Below are 15,060 nucleotides of genomic sequence, written 5' to 3'. Positions count from 1 at the left end.
CCATGAGACCAATCGAAGGACCTAACCAACCACACCTGTTGGAAAGAAGCCATTTTTACCCATTTTGAATGTCTGGCCTATGTAGGCCTATATGGGTGTGATTGCAACTGCTAAAATTCATTCAGTGGGTTATTCAGTCATTAAAAATTGGGTGAGCTGTTAATTATTTACTGATATACTTTTAATGCTGTCACATCACTGCTGTAAAAACATGTTTACATTAAGTAATTTGATGTTTCTGTCACGTTTTTATCTTGTAGAACTACATTAAAAATTAGAAAATGTTCAGTGTCCTACTTTAGTTAATTTGTCTGAATTACAATATTACCAGCAGCCTCAGTTGGACTTCTAATTAAATGTTAGCATGCTAACAAGCTAAGCTAAGATGAGTAACACTACACCTGACACTTTATCAGTATTTTCAGCTAGCATCAAAGTCTCAAAGATCGCTGCTAGGATGGCTGTCTGAAGTTGTCCCAGTCACGGGCCACAAACTACAGACCAATCCATCGAGCCAGCCATTTTCCTCCATCCATTAACCGATAACTTCTTCTTCTTTCAGCAGCTCCCTTTAGAGGTCGCCATAATCATCTCCTTCGACTGCTATCAGGGGCTCGGTCTGTGACCCAGCATTTTAAGTTAATATTGTATTTTTGTTTTTCTTATGTTAGATTGCATTCATCTTAAGTTATTGTTTTATTTAGTAAGGGTTTAGCTGAGTGACTTATTCTAGTTTATGTTTCATCCATGTCTCCATGTTTATGAGTCTTTTGCTGTCTTCTGTGTAAGTCTGTCTTCTCCTCTATGTTTAGCATTTAGTTATGCCTGTGCATTCGCTCCCTTATCTGTTCCCATGCATCTCTGCTTGTGTTCTGTGTCTCCCCAGTCTGCTGTGTGTGCATGTCTGCATGTTCTATTGTCAAGCTTGTGTTGTAATGTCTGCGTTCCATTATGTTTCCTGTTTTATTTTGAAAGTCTTGTTTCCATGTTAGGTGTGTTTAGTTTGGCTTCCCCTGTGGCGTTTGGTTCATTTGTGTCAGCTGTGTTTCCCCAGGTTTTTCCACTTCCCTCATTACCCTTCTGTGTATTTAAGTCCACTGTCTTCCTCTGTTCAGCGTTAAGTCATAGCTGGTCATAGTGTTTTTTCTCACTACTGCTCAGGTTCATGATCAGTTTTCATGTTATGTCTTGCATAATTGTTTGCATAGTTAGTTTAGTTCTATCCCAGTTTTAGTTTAGTTTTGCCTTGCCTTGTTTTTCTGTTTTTGCTATTCAGCCAAATAAGCGTCTCACTTTTTGTTAAACTTCAGTTTTTCTCTCGCGTGTCTGCATTTGGGTTCGCTCCACTAACACACCAGCCATCCCGGCCGTAACAGCTGCATCCCTATCTGTCATGCTAACTCTCTGCACATCCTCCTTCACTACATCCATGAATCTTCACTGAGATTTCCTCTTTTCTTCTTGTCTGATGCCTCAATCTTCACCATCCTTTGTCTAATTTAGCCACTATCCAGTGCATACCTCCACTTCTCTGGGCTTTGATGATTGACAAAATATTTCAGGCCTGATCCCTGAAGTGAAGCAGCTGAGGTTAGGTCAATTCTTTGGCATGTAGCTCACTGCACTGTAGTTTTGTCTTAATCTGGAGCATCAAACAGATGGCACGGCCACGTGTTTGTATGTCATGCATTGACGGTAGGGACACATGCACTGTCTCTCTGAGACGGTGCCCACTGAACAGAACCACAGTGTGTATGCAGGAAGGTTATCTGTGAATCTATGGCATCAGTGTCAAAACACATTTTTAACAGAGCACATGGATTAGATGAAGTTTAAATACAGGGTTGGAAAAACAGGAAGTGAAAGTTGACTCATGGTTTCATTTACCAAAATATGATTCGTTTTTAACCTGGAATGAACCCAAGAAATTCATTGTGCAATTTAATAATAATAATAAAAATGCTCTCAAATCAAATCAGATGAAAAACAGATTATTCGGTTCCCTATTTTTACTCTGTGCATGCATTTCCTTGCATGTTTCATTATTTGCCTTGGAAGCAACATCTCGTGACTCTCTTGTGGCCTAAAGCAAAGCGTCCTTTAAAGCCTTCCTGTGCCTCTGGGTTTCAGTGAAGGTTTCACTCTGCAGAGAACAAAAGCTCTGTCAGTGGGACAGATTGACTTCTGATGCCTGAGGATAGAATAGCAAGGAAACCGGAAAGGGACCGGGGTGAAAAACACACAAGTTTGGCTGCTCACTGTTTGTAACAAAAACCAACCCTGAATCTAAATTAGCCAAACACACACGGGGGGGGGAGGAGCTTTATCTAACTTAAGAATGGGAGGCATGCCTACAGACTAAACATCCCAGACATGGAACGACAAAAATATATATTTTAAAGTTGAAATAAGTTATAAGAAAAAGAAACTTGCAACCCTAGTGAATCAGTGAGATTGATTCTTTTAATGTTTGTATTTCAATGTCAGTGTTTCTCTTTGAGCTGAAAGGAGCTACATTTCTGCTCAGTCTTCCGTTTTGAAACCTAAAAGCTGATCATTTATACGGATTATTATAAATGATTATATATTTGATTTGAATGTCTTTCAACTTTTAGCTACCATGCTAGTTTAAAAACTTAGTGTTTATAGCTCATTTGCTTTTACTTGTCAGTGTGCATTGCCTTAAACTTGGAGGTCCTTAGAAATCATTTAGCCATTGTGTGCTTTTTATACTTGTGTTTCAGAGCCAAGAGCTGAACAGACCTAAAAACAATTAAACTATAAAGACTGGTTGCAGGCAGTTCCTCCTCCTGATAGCAGTCATAATGTGGAATGATGTCCCTGGGCTTGTTGTCACTCTTAGCAGTCATGAGGAAAATGCTTGAAAACTAAAAATAAAAGTTGGGATCCAGGCTCACACCAGTGTATGCAGCACAGACAGATGAGTACGGAAGCGTAGAGCTGCCACCCAGGCAAAAGAAAAATACAAGTGTATCACGTTATAACGTGAAACGTTTATTGTTCTAACAAGATACTTTTCACGTTTGTACAATATACTATCACGTTTGTACAATATACTATCACGTTTGTACAATATACTTTTCACGTTTGTACAATATACCTTTCACGTTTGAACAACATAATATCACGTTCGTACAATATAATTATCACGTTCGTACAATATAAATATCACGTTCGTACAATATAATTATCACGTTCGTACAATATAAATATTATATTGTACGAACGTGATCATATATTGTACAAACGTTATAAAAAATACCATTACAATAACATTTTTATTGTAAGAACGTAAAACGTGTTGCGTTCGGAAACCCAAATCCATGGTAGGTGTGGAGAGCTCACGCTCTTCAGAACTGGCACTTAACTTTGAATGCCCTGCTTTCAACATGGACACAAACACTGATAGCCCACTTCTGAGATTTCTTCGGAATCGTGGTGTACCTGAGGACTGTCTCTTACGAATGCTACAAGAACGCGTAAGTGCTCTCGTGAGGGGGAAATTTGTAAAACTCGCTTTTTACGAAGTTACAGCGTCTAAAAATATGACATATTGCTAAGTTAGCAACCACAGCGGTTTTCGCTTCTCTCGCTTTGACTGCGTAAGGACGTAAAGGTAAACTGCATTGGTGTGGATCTATATGGAATGGAGAATGTAAAACAAATTAACCCGCTGTATAAAACTGGGTCGTTGTATGACCACGTTACTACTTAACCCATATGCAGATTCCAGGTTTCTTAAATATATCGCTATATTATGTGATGCACTATGTTTCCTTGTTTATCTAAAAACAAATGAATTAAACTGTGTTTATATTGATATTTGGCTTCAATTTAAAAAAACAGTGAGTTCAACCCTTTGTGCTCTGTGCAACTGAAAGATACGTGAATACTAATTTACTTTTTCAAAAGTGGGCGTTGTATATACTGTAATATTTCTATTAATAACATGTTAGATAATCTCATTAATGTTGCTGGCATAGAGAGATGAAAAGAATAAATGCTAAATATTGATGGCTGCCACTAAAATAATAACAGACAATTATCAAAACACATGTGAAATGTACATACATTTTTTTAGTGAGGTACCTCATGTGGTGTGGCAGCAGGTATACCTTGTACTTCTGTATAGTAATAAATATCTCTGTTATTACAGATTGATGCCACAGTGATTGATTTCATGGATGACAAGACCCTGTCTGGTTACATCCCAACATATGGTGATCGGATAGCTGCCAGGCGGTTCTGCTTGGAAAACAGTGGTGCAAGTACTAAGGAATCAAGAAAAAACTCATTGCTTGAAAAATTGAAGGAAAAGATGGGAATCAATGAAAATGAGAAGAAACCTGATCATGAGGAGGCATTTGTTTCTAAGAGAAAAAGAACATATGCAAAAAACAACAAATGGGCTGAGAAAAAGACTCGAAAAATTGAGTTAGGGTGGATCCATGAAGGTAAGCAAGTGAGAAAGCGCAGAGGAGGAGGAACAAGGACCTTTGATGTGCCCAAAGACTCCAAAAAAGCTGACATATTACAGTATGCTAAAGATCTTTTCTTTCCAAGTGGAAAAAGCAAATTTGGAAGATGGGAGGTGTTCAGTCATAACATATTAGACTATCAGGAAGAGGCCATATTTGATGAAAATGTCACAGTTGGAGAACTCTACTCAGCACTTAAAATGGGAATGTTGAGATTTTACTTGTGCACAAGAAGATTTTCCAATGATGAAGATGATGAAGAAGTTTATGATAAAGGGAAAACACATGTAAACAATGTTACACAACTGACTGACTCACATCAAGGAGATGAAGAAGCTTCTCACACTGTTGTGATCTCATCATCAGAATCTAGGAATGCTGATGAAGATGTATTATTCGACACATCTGAGGTAATGATTGGACCCTACCTTGGAGAGCCTCTGCCTTGTCAACTTGATGACACTGTAATAGATGAACCATTCCTGCAGTTTGAGGAAGATGATCTGGTCATCACATCCATTACACTTCCTCCAACAAACACAGCAGTCAGTAGTCCAGATACATCTATAAGCAATGAAGCAATAAGCTCTGCAGGATCATATGATGTTGTCTGTGTTACCATCAAACTTCACAGGGTTACTATTCTGGAGGAGATGATCAGCCAGTTCAAAGATCCAGCACTCCTCATACACCCTCTAAAATACACCTACATTGATGAAAGAGGAGCTGATGCAAATGGTGTATCAAGAGATGTGTATGCTGCATTTTGGTCAGAGTTTGTGGACAACACAGCTGAAGGAGAGGAGTTCAGAGTGCCATCACTGTCTCCTAAATGGCAGGAAGAAGAGTGGAAATCCATGGGTAGAATTTTACTGAAGGGATTTCAAGACCATGGATATTTCCCTTGTCGCCTTGCTCCTGTTTTCACAGTGGCACTCATCTTCGGTGAGAATCAAGTATCAGATGATCTGCTGTTTGAAAGTCTTCTCTTTTACCTAAGTCAATCAGATAGAGATCTGATAACAAGGGCACTAAAAGAAGATCTTTCAGATGAAGACAGGGATGAAGTGCTGGATCTCATGGATCGCCTGGATGTATCAGTGCTTCCAACCAAAGAGAACTTAAAAGGCCTTCTTCTGAAAGTCGCACACAAACAATTAATCCAAAAACCAGCATATGCCGCAGAGAAAATGTCCTTAGTTGCAAGCCACTTCCTAAAAGAAGCTTTTCAAAGCCCACAAGATGTCCTACAAATGTATGAAGATAAAAAGCCAACAACGAGAAAGCTTTTGAAGTTGCTTACTGCCTCTCCCACCACTCAAGCAGAAAAGCAAAGCTTCAGATTTCTGCACCAGTACATCAGAGGACTTGACAATACAGGGCTCAGAAGGATGTTCAGGTTTCTTACTGGGTCAGATGTCATCTGTGTTGACAAGGTTGAGGTACTGTTCACGCCTGTGGATGGACTGGCACGACGACCTGTGGCACACACATGCGGCCCTCTTCTGGAACTACCATGGACATACACGTCCTACCCAGAACTACGAAATGAACTGGACAATGTTTTGGCTGCTAAAAGCTCTTATGAGTTCAGCATAGCTTGATTAAAGTCCATCATGTTTAAACCAAGAATGAAAGGTTTGCACTAACAATGACTGGCTATGAAGCTCTAAAGTTTGTTAAACCCACAAACAGGGAAAACATCATTGTATAAAAAAAGAAAGAGCTTAAATTTCAGGGATATTTGAATTTATTTTCAAAAAATTGTGGATAACATCAATTTGTTTCCACCATGAAAAATGTAAATTTCAGTTTAAAATTTCATACTTAAAAGTTTTACTAGTTTAAATGTTAAATAATTATGTTTAATAAGTTCATATGGTTAGCAGCAAGAGGTGAACTATGCTTATTATTAGTTCTATCTATCATGTGTCAAGGTCCTTTTCCACAGGTCTGTGGTACAGTTTTGTAGGATACAACATGTCTGCTAGAGGGGATGTTTTGTTTAATGTAATAATTCAAAAGACTTAATATTAATTATTTTCAAGTATTTTTTTTTTTTACCTTTCCACCAGTCATTTGTTTAGAACATATTTAAAGGGAATAACTTTGGAAGGCAATGTGTTTGATGCAATAGTTGACTGGAATAAAAGACAGAAAATTGGCACATAAGTTAAGTTTTGTAGTGTTTATCAAGAGTCTGTGTTTTCTTGTCCTTGAACACAAATAAAAGGGAGGCTAACATCTAACAGTGTTTGTTAATTATTAAATAATGCAGAATTTTTACATTTACCAGTTTACAAGAAACTGTTCGTGGATGAATAGCAGTTGCACAGTGTGTTCAGTAAAATTGAAAACAATATTTCATGAATGAGAATGTATAGGATCAGCAGTTTAAAAAATGTTTTTTCGACAGTCTTAAAACAGAAATCAGATATAATAGAAATTCAGTTAAAAAATAATTGGAAATGCCAAAAGGTTGAGATTATTCAATGCAAGTCTTTCTACTGATTTATTTTTAAAACATTTTGCGTATTCAAGCATTTACTTCAATGTTCTCATTTCAATTAATAAACAGGTGTCAGATGTTTTCTTTAGATGGGAAGCAAACGCCTGTTTTTTGCATAAATGCCTCAGTCAAAATATTTAAAAAAAGAAAAGCAATACAAATACAAGGACCTGCTTTAATTTTGATTCTTCACTGGAGTACGCAGATTTGGTTAAATAAATTTAGACATGCTTGCTTGCTACTATCTTCAACCGAAAATCCAAACAAAATAATAATGATTGTCTTTTCTATTGTTTATTGCACAAATAAAACATTGTACCAAAAAATATGTGCATAAAAATTCCCAAAGCCCAATTATATTTAGGTTTATAAGTCCTTCAGTATATAGGTTCTCAGGAAGAGATACAGTTCAATGGATTCATCTGCTGTGCTTGGTGGAAGTAAGAAGTTCTCTGACATTATGAGGCAACACAAGCTGAAAACGGTTTCATCACAGGTATAAGGTCCTCTCTGTTGACATTCTTGCTTACAAGCATCCACTGCCTCCCGAGAAACCTCTTTCAGATGATCCTGTCCTCCAAAGAGATGAGGGATGGTGTACATGAGAATCGGACGTCCACTTGGAGCAACTGCATTTCTGCTTCTGCGTATTATGTGGGTGTTCCACATATGTGCAACTTGCTGCAGCTCCTCCTATTAAATATTAAAAATTAAAAATCTCATATCAGTAAAAGAACACATTTCTCTTGGCTCAACATGTTACCCAAAACGGCGCTGGCACGGCTGGCAGCCTTAACCCAATTTCCCTCGGGATGAATAAAGTACGATCAATCAATCAAAAGCACCACACAGTGACAGTCAGAAAAACAGAGTTTATCAAAAATAAGACAACAACAACAACAACAACAAGAATAACAGTGGTAGACACGTGATACTGTGTAAAATTTAAAGTAATTATTAAACGTGAATTGTTTTAGACAGTGTGATTTTATGTTTCTGGCCAGTGAAATATGCATTCTTTCATATCCTGAACGCAGTGATAATAGGGACGGTGCATGGTGGGTGTTAAAGCAAACTTTTTATTCTCTCTCCGTGTCTCTCTTTCTCTCTAACACACACACACACACACACACACGCACACACACACACACACACACACAATGACTCATTAAAAGAATATAAACATGGTTACATACCTCGATGACGTTCAGGCACGTAAACAATATGAGCTGCTTGTCCAAAAAACATCCAGAAAAGCAGTCATGGTCTTTTAGTTCCTGGAGACGATTTATCCAGTGCTGAGCATGATGTCGTCTCAGAAAGGCCCACCAGCCTTCAATACGCTGATTGTGATTGCTGGATCCAGTAATAAAACAGTTTCTGACGTTCGGATCCATAGTCCAGCGCAAGAATCGTTGTATCTCGGCCATTATGACATTTTCTGTTCCCAAATCAGAGCGAATCCTAGCAGGTGTTCCCATCCTCTTTTCAACTTCTGCTATGAAATATCCAGCAATGACTTTGGGATCATTGTTTGTTGAATAGGCATGAAGCCAAATCATAACTCTAGAAAAGCCATCAATAGCTCCATTTATACAGATTCCAAAAGGCTTCAGTTTGTCATAGGAGTCAACATGCCACATGAAATTTGGTCCAGGATTTACATACGTGCGTCGCATTAGGCGATTTCTGCGTCGTTGCTCAACACCGTAAGGGTCAAGATATTTCAGTAAATGTCTCACAGTACTCTGCGTGACAACATAACCTGCCTGAATGCAGTTCAGGTGGTGTAGTTTGTATCCATGGAGCCTCCCGTGTCCCTCCAGTTGATCAATAAGAAATCGTGCCACCTCAATCGGATCGGACTCATTCTTTCTCCTGTACAGTCCCATGCGTTTTAGGTTTCTTCTAAGTGTCCGCATGCTTATCACAATACTGTCCAAACTGCTCAATAACAGCAAAATCTCCCCATGCCTCAATCCAAGCATAAAATAGAACTTAATTAATTCCAATAAACGAGCCATTTTCTCGCACTTTGATCTGCACTGTCACCCACTTCACTATGTTTTACGCTTCCATAGTTTTACGGCAATATATCATGCTCGAACAATAAAATATATGGTATAACGTGAAAACTTTATTGTTCAAACAATATAATTATCACGTTCGTACAATATAATATTTATATTGTACGAACGTGATAATTATATTGTACGAACGTGATAATTATGTATATTGTAATAACGTGAAAAGTATATTGTACAAACGTGATAGTATATTGTACAAACGTGAAAAGTATCTTGTTAGAACAATAAACGTTTCACGTTATAACGTGATACACTTGTATTTTTCTTTTGCCTGGGTGGCAGCTCTACGCTTCCGTAGATGAGTGACTTTAACTCTGAATAAATTAATAGATGTGAAAATTCTGGTTTATCAATAATAATCTGATGCTGAATAAGTAACAAAGCCACACAAACCTGAAACCTAAATTTAAGAAATTGGGGTTTGGTGGTTGTTCTTTTTTAAATATTTGAAGCAAAAAAGAGGAAATGCAAACTATAAGAGAAAAAAGTATGTTGCACATTCTTCTGTTTTACTGTTTTTATCTGCATGAAAAAAAAGGTTTTTGAGTTGCATCAGTGCTTCATATACATCTGTGGAAACTCTTTGTTTTAACCAAACAAAGCAGAACTAGCATGAACCTCTCCTCTTCGCAGGTTACACTTCATAACTCGGCGCGTTTGTCAGGTTTGAACCGTATATTCACAGATATTCCACCTGTGTGTTTACATTTGAAGAGTTCAGGGCCAAAGGTTGTTGTCCTCGACGGATTTAGCCCGTCTTTCGTTAGAGGTCTGTCTAAGGGCAAAACAGTCACATGGTGACAGTGTAATCCCGTCTCACATGCAGAGACTGTATCACTCTGCAGAGATGGCTGTGTTCGCTGCTGGCAACCTTGTGACTCACCTCAGGATGAACATGATGTTGTACTGTACACAAACAAGTAAATGTAGAAATAATGGAGCATAAAGTGAACACATATCTGACCAACAGCACATCGGACAGACCCGACTGCGAAGAACGACCTTTACTGCAGCTTAGATTTGTTTCTGTGATTAGCAGATTGCCGGATATATTTACTCAGCGTTCTCTGAGAGCTCCCTGTCTTCGACAAAGCTGACTAATACGACCACTGCTCGCTGTCTGTCCCCAAACTGCTAATACTTAAAGGGAGCGTGTAAGGCTTAATCCCATATTACCGTGGCTATGTTAAGTGTAAGCATCTGACTGTAACACTTCTAAGCAGAGCCTCCACACAGAGCACGGAGATAAACAGAATTCCTGTTTGATAAGCTCAAGCTGCAATCGGTCTTTATGAAAGTTTATAAGAGTTTTTATTGCCTGGTGTTTGAATTTGACACAACAGTGGAAATGTGGGGGAAATGAGTGTCTGCTGAAACCCTCTCATATCAAGGCAATCCAATAAAGAGATCTTCCAGGCGGGAACCTGTCGTTCAGTTAAGTGTGTTTAGGCCTGATGATGCCATTTCTTACATAATGGCTGGCTGGGACTACACTAAGCCGGCGAAAGTCCCAAGTCTTTCTAACAAAATGTAAGCACAGGCTTTTTCTGTTGCCAAACAAGGACTGTAACTACAGTGCAAGGAAGAAAATTGTGCAAATTTTATATTGTGTGCATCAGAAGCACCTGCATCTTTTTAAATGCTTATTTGTCCAGAAAATTATAAAAGTGGGATGTGAGCTACAGCAAAGACATGAAAGAGACAAAGCCTTTCAGGTCAGTCACTGGATAAGTATGGGCTTACCACTCTCCCCCTCTCTGTCTCTCACTAAGGTGGTAATCTCCAACTAATAGCAAATTAGGGTATTGGCAGTGACAGCAGCTGTGAGTTATGTCTGACACCTGCAAGGACATGTCAATACTCAGAGACAAGGTCACAAATGTGCAGGTCTGTCAGTCACAGAACATGGTTACAGATGATACCTTTAACGTCATGGTTAAACTTGATGTTATGATGATGGAATCATGTAAAATATCACAGAATTACAAGACGTGGTAAAGGTAGAGGTATAAAAGATCCTTTACTGGAACAAAAAACAAACAGTTTTTCTCTTGTATTCTCCCTTACTGTTATTCTTTTATTATTTCATTGTGCCTTTCTTTTTTCTTGTTTAAATGACTGACAAAACCATGCAAAATAATCTCTGAGTGTTACATGTGCAAACGCTACATCTATTTTGAGGCAAATATATTTCATTTAATTTAATTTAATACTTTATGATTGTTCTCCACCACAGCTGAACGATGTGACAGCTGCTGTCGATATTCAGCAGCTTGTGATTTTATTTGTTGTCCATCCCTTCATGAAAATCATGTACACATTTTCCGGTGGCTACTTTCAACAGGATAGTGCATGATGTCAGAAAGCTCAAATCATCCCAATCTGGTTTCTTGAACATCACAGTGAGGAACAGGTGATAAAGTATATATCATGGATGTGCAACCAACAAATCTGCACCAACTGTGTGGTGCTGTCATGTAAATATGGACGAGAATCTCTGAGGAACGTTTCCAGCACCTTGCAGAATCTAAGCCTTAAAAGACAATTCTGAAAACAAAAGGCAGTCCAACATCAAAACTAGAAAGCCGTATCTAATAAAGTAGCTGGTGGGTATAAATAGCCACTATATTGTATATATTTGTTCAGATCAATTTTACTTTTGCAAACTTTGAATAAAGGACTTATTATAGCTGTTTTTTTGTTAAACTTAAGTGAAATATATTTCTGCAAAGTAACTACATATCAAATACATATGACAGAGTAATGCATATTATATTTACCACTGAAAAGTAATAAAATAGAGAATAATAAAGTGATAAAGTAAAGAAAGAGTGGCCTACTTTACACACACACATCTTATTTGCTCATCTTATCGGCCACCTGCAACCTCTTCCATCTGCTCCACTATATAAATGAATCCAAACATGTTAGCTACATGTGCAGCAGGAGAACACCAAGAGGAGCTTGTTGGAAAGGCGGGCAGACAGATGGTGTGAATGACACAACTCTGCATGTTCTGTACACGTCATCCATGTAGCACCTGAAGTGGCATTAGATAATGAAACAGCGAAACCAAGTTGGGAGATAATGCCAAAATAAAATGTGGCAGTCTCTTGAGATTTTTGGTGCATGGTTGAGCTGATGTGCTTTAAACCATAACTATAGTCTGCCTGGTTCTCACCAACTTGTTATTGATTGATTAACACCCGCCTCTAGCCAATACCTTGTACTGATGTTGTGCAAAGGCCAGAAAGTGCAGCCATTTCTCCCTTTGCCTCGATGATTTCTGCCATTCCAGATGGCTCCAGTTGTCACACTGAAGTCTCGATGAGTCACAAGGTGGCATGACTAAAGAGCTGAGAGATTTCATCCCCTCATCCTCCCTTCAAGGTTTTTTTTAAAGGTTTGTACTGGACACATGACAGATATATGAGTCATAACTTGGATACGGAAAAAAACAATAAAAACAATAACTGTTTTGGAGTAGCCATTTGATGCGCCAGCATTCCAGTGCAGTGAAGTGGATTTGAAACGGAAATTATTATTAAAATTGCAGTTAGAAGTGCTTGATCATATCAAAACATGTTACTGAGAAACTTCCTAATGTCACATTGACATTTGATTTTGATTTTTTTTTTTTTTTTTTTTTTTACCTCTGGTGCTGCTAATGAGCTGCATAGAGGTGCATATTATGCACCACCGTTAGACTCCTGAATCAGAAAACCCGATTCATGCTAGGTGTGAATGAGATCCACTGATAGTAAAGTCCATTTGCAAACTACTCCAAATGATACTGTGACAAAGGGCAAAGGGAGAATCTGATAAATTGCTCAACAGGCTACAAAGAATGTTTTTGCTGCTGCGCTTACCACAACATTCAAGTTAGCTGAAAAAAACTAAGGGTTGTGTAATCCCTGAGAAACCCTAATCAGCACCAAGTCAGACAGCTGTGAGTTAGCCATCTGTTACTGGCCTTAAAGGTGACTTTCTCAACCAAAGTAATGCCCGATTTCAAAACTTCAAAGGTAACCTCCATGGTTAAACTACAGTAACAATCAGGGGATTGCCAAAGTCATTAGGATTCATTCTCCATGTATAGGGCTCTGCGGGCTTGTCCGCTGGCTAATTTTTTAATGAAATGAGTGAAAAGTAAGTGAAAACTTTCCACTACTGGTTTCTCTGAAAGAAAAGTTCTTCAATCTCACCACATCAAAGAACAATTCACTGAATAGCTGTTTAATTATTTTGATAAAAACCAAAGATTTTTATTTACACCTGGGTCAGCAGATACACAGCACTTAACCCACCTTGATATCCCTCCAGTCAAAAGTCAGATTTAGCTAGTACCAGGCAGTCTCGATCAGAGTTCACGGTTTTCAGGCATTGGCTTGTTGAGGTTTGCTGACTGTGGAGATAAATGAACATGTGAACGTGTGAAGTTCCAGTGCTGAACAATCTTCAGGGAAAGTGAGGATAGTTCTTTGAACATATATATATTCTTGTTGGGCCCTGAGTACACATCCATTGTCTGACATTGTAGGATGGTACTGAATGTATTTTTCCATTCACGACTAAGACCAAGTTGCTTAGGAACAACACGTAAACCTTTACAAATGGAGGTGCTGGCTTAATAACTGCTTGTATTGTGTATTCTAGTCTTTTTCAGCAAATTAAGCCTTTAAGATACTGGCTGGAAGCCAAGGGTTTTGTTTTCTAAAGGATACCCCTTAGCCTTTGGTGTGAACGGCACTTTAATGTGTCCTAACACGTCTTCAGTAAGTTGACGCAGAGTTTTGTCTTCAGTTCTTGGACAAGAAGCTTAATGCGCCCACCGGGATGTGAATTGTAAACTATAGAACAAGTACAGTAACTGACATACACACATATCTAAATCACAGCTAGCACAGTCATGTCTAAGTTGTTTACAGCCCTTCTTGGCACTGTTGAGAACTCGTGATAATGAAGCCATTTGGAAAAACAGTAACACAGTGCCATTAAGAAAAGGTTCCCATGAGTTTGAAGACCCCAATGAAGGAATTATTTGTTTCCCACAAATAAAAGGGTCAGTGAAACAACAATTCTGTGGTGAAACTCACAGCAACGGACCCAGTTTAGTGATAATCTTGAGTAATGGCGCCATCTTCAGGTGCCTTAGGTGTCTTAATTTGCTCCTCTAATCAAAGAAATGTACAATGACATTTTTTGTTAATGAACGAATGAAACAAGTGGAAAGGAAAGAGTTTGTTTCCCTCTTTTATTTAAGGCTGGATCTAAAACCCAGCAAACCTCTTCTTAGCAGTAATACTATCTATCCCATGTTATTATGGAATAAAAAAATGTTTTGTCTGGAATCTTATTTTTTTCTAAGGAAAAGGAGACTACATCAGGTCACATTCACCTCAACAGCTCTGTGAGGCTGTCCTGCAAAGCAATGCTGAAATAGACTCGAATGTAACTTGTGTGGCCAAAGAAGTCACCACCCAGATTTAACTAAGCAAATCTAAATCATGACAGCAGCACAGTGGTGTTGTGGTTGCCTCATAGCAAGAAGATCCTAGGTTCAAATTTCTGTGTGTAGTTTGCATGTCCTCGCCATGTCCGCATTGGTTCTCTCAGTGAGCTGCAGCATCCTCCCAGAGTCCAAAGACATCCATGGTGATAGGTTAACTGGTCATTCTAAACTGAATGTGAGTGTGAATGGTTAGCCCTGCTGTAAGCTGGTGGCCTGCTATAGCTGTGCCCCGCCTTCCATCCTTTCACAGCTGGGATAGGCTCCAGCTCTCCACCACGACCCCGTACTGGATAAATGGAAGAAAATGGATGGGTGGAAATATTATTGATGGAACTCGAATGTTCTCTGTATTAGCTTAAACTGTGTGATTTATTCGGTGCTGAGTGGAGCTGGCAGGAATGGCACTGGATAAAATTTAGAAGCAGATGAAAGGTCAGAGAACTCAAATTTAGT

At 38.6% G+C, this 15,060-nt stretch overlaps 2 protein-coding genes across 2 annotated transcripts; one reads left to right on the top strand and one right to left on the bottom strand.

Moving 5' to 3' along the window:
* The first annotated feature begins 3,231 nt into the window (after positions 1–3,231).
* Positions 3,232–6,496, top strand: LOC146494627 (uncharacterized). The gene is made up of 2 exons (XM_085145201.1): positions 3,232–3,500; positions 4,178–6,496. Exons 1-2 carry the CDS (start codon positions 3,345–3,347, stop codon positions 6,101–6,103), a joined length of 2,082 nt encoding a protein of 693 aa, XP_085001327.1. The 5' UTR covers positions 3,232–3,344; the 3' UTR covers positions 6,104–6,496.
* Positions 6,497–6,558: 62 nt separating this feature from the next.
* LOC146494626 (uncharacterized) lies at positions 6,559–9,093 on the bottom strand. Its single transcript, XM_085147442.1, has 2 exons — positions 8,205–9,093; positions 6,559–7,701 (listed from the first exon to the last, which is right to left on the bottom strand). The coding sequence occupies exons 1-2, from the start codon at positions 9,030–9,032 to the stop codon at positions 7,375–7,377; spliced, it is 1,155 nt and encodes a 384-aa protein (XP_085003568.1). The 5' UTR covers positions 9,033–9,093; the 3' UTR covers positions 6,559–7,374.
* Positions 9,094–15,060: the final 5,967 nt, after the last annotated feature.

This window comes from Neolamprologus multifasciatus, chromosome 20 (genome assembly GCF_963576455.1).
Source record: "Neolamprologus multifasciatus chromosome 20, fNeoMul1.2, whole genome shotgun sequence".
NCBI classification, from domain to species: Eukaryota; Metazoa; Chordata; class Actinopteri; order Cichliformes; family Cichlidae; genus Neolamprologus; species Neolamprologus multifasciatus.
This window is presented reverse-complemented; position numbering and strand designations above follow the sequence as displayed.

Bases quoted from the DNA above. Each gene is read 5' to 3' on its own strand.
- LOC146494626 (XM_085147442.1), bottom strand. From the start codon at position 9,032: ATGGCTCGTTTATTGGAATTAATTAAGTTCTATTTTATGCTTGGATTG. The intron at 7,702-8,204 runs GTATGTAACCAT...AATATTTAATAG, and splicing joins CGTGCCTGAACGTCATCGAG to GAGGAGCTGCAGCAAGTTGC.
- LOC146494627 (XM_085145201.1), top strand. From the start codon at position 3,345: ATGGTAGGTGTGGAGAGCTCACGCTCTTCAGAACTGGCACTTAACTTT. The intron at 3,501-4,177 runs GTAAGTGCTCTC...CTGTTATTACAG, and splicing joins TACGAATGCTACAAGAACGC to ATTGATGCCACAGTGATTGA.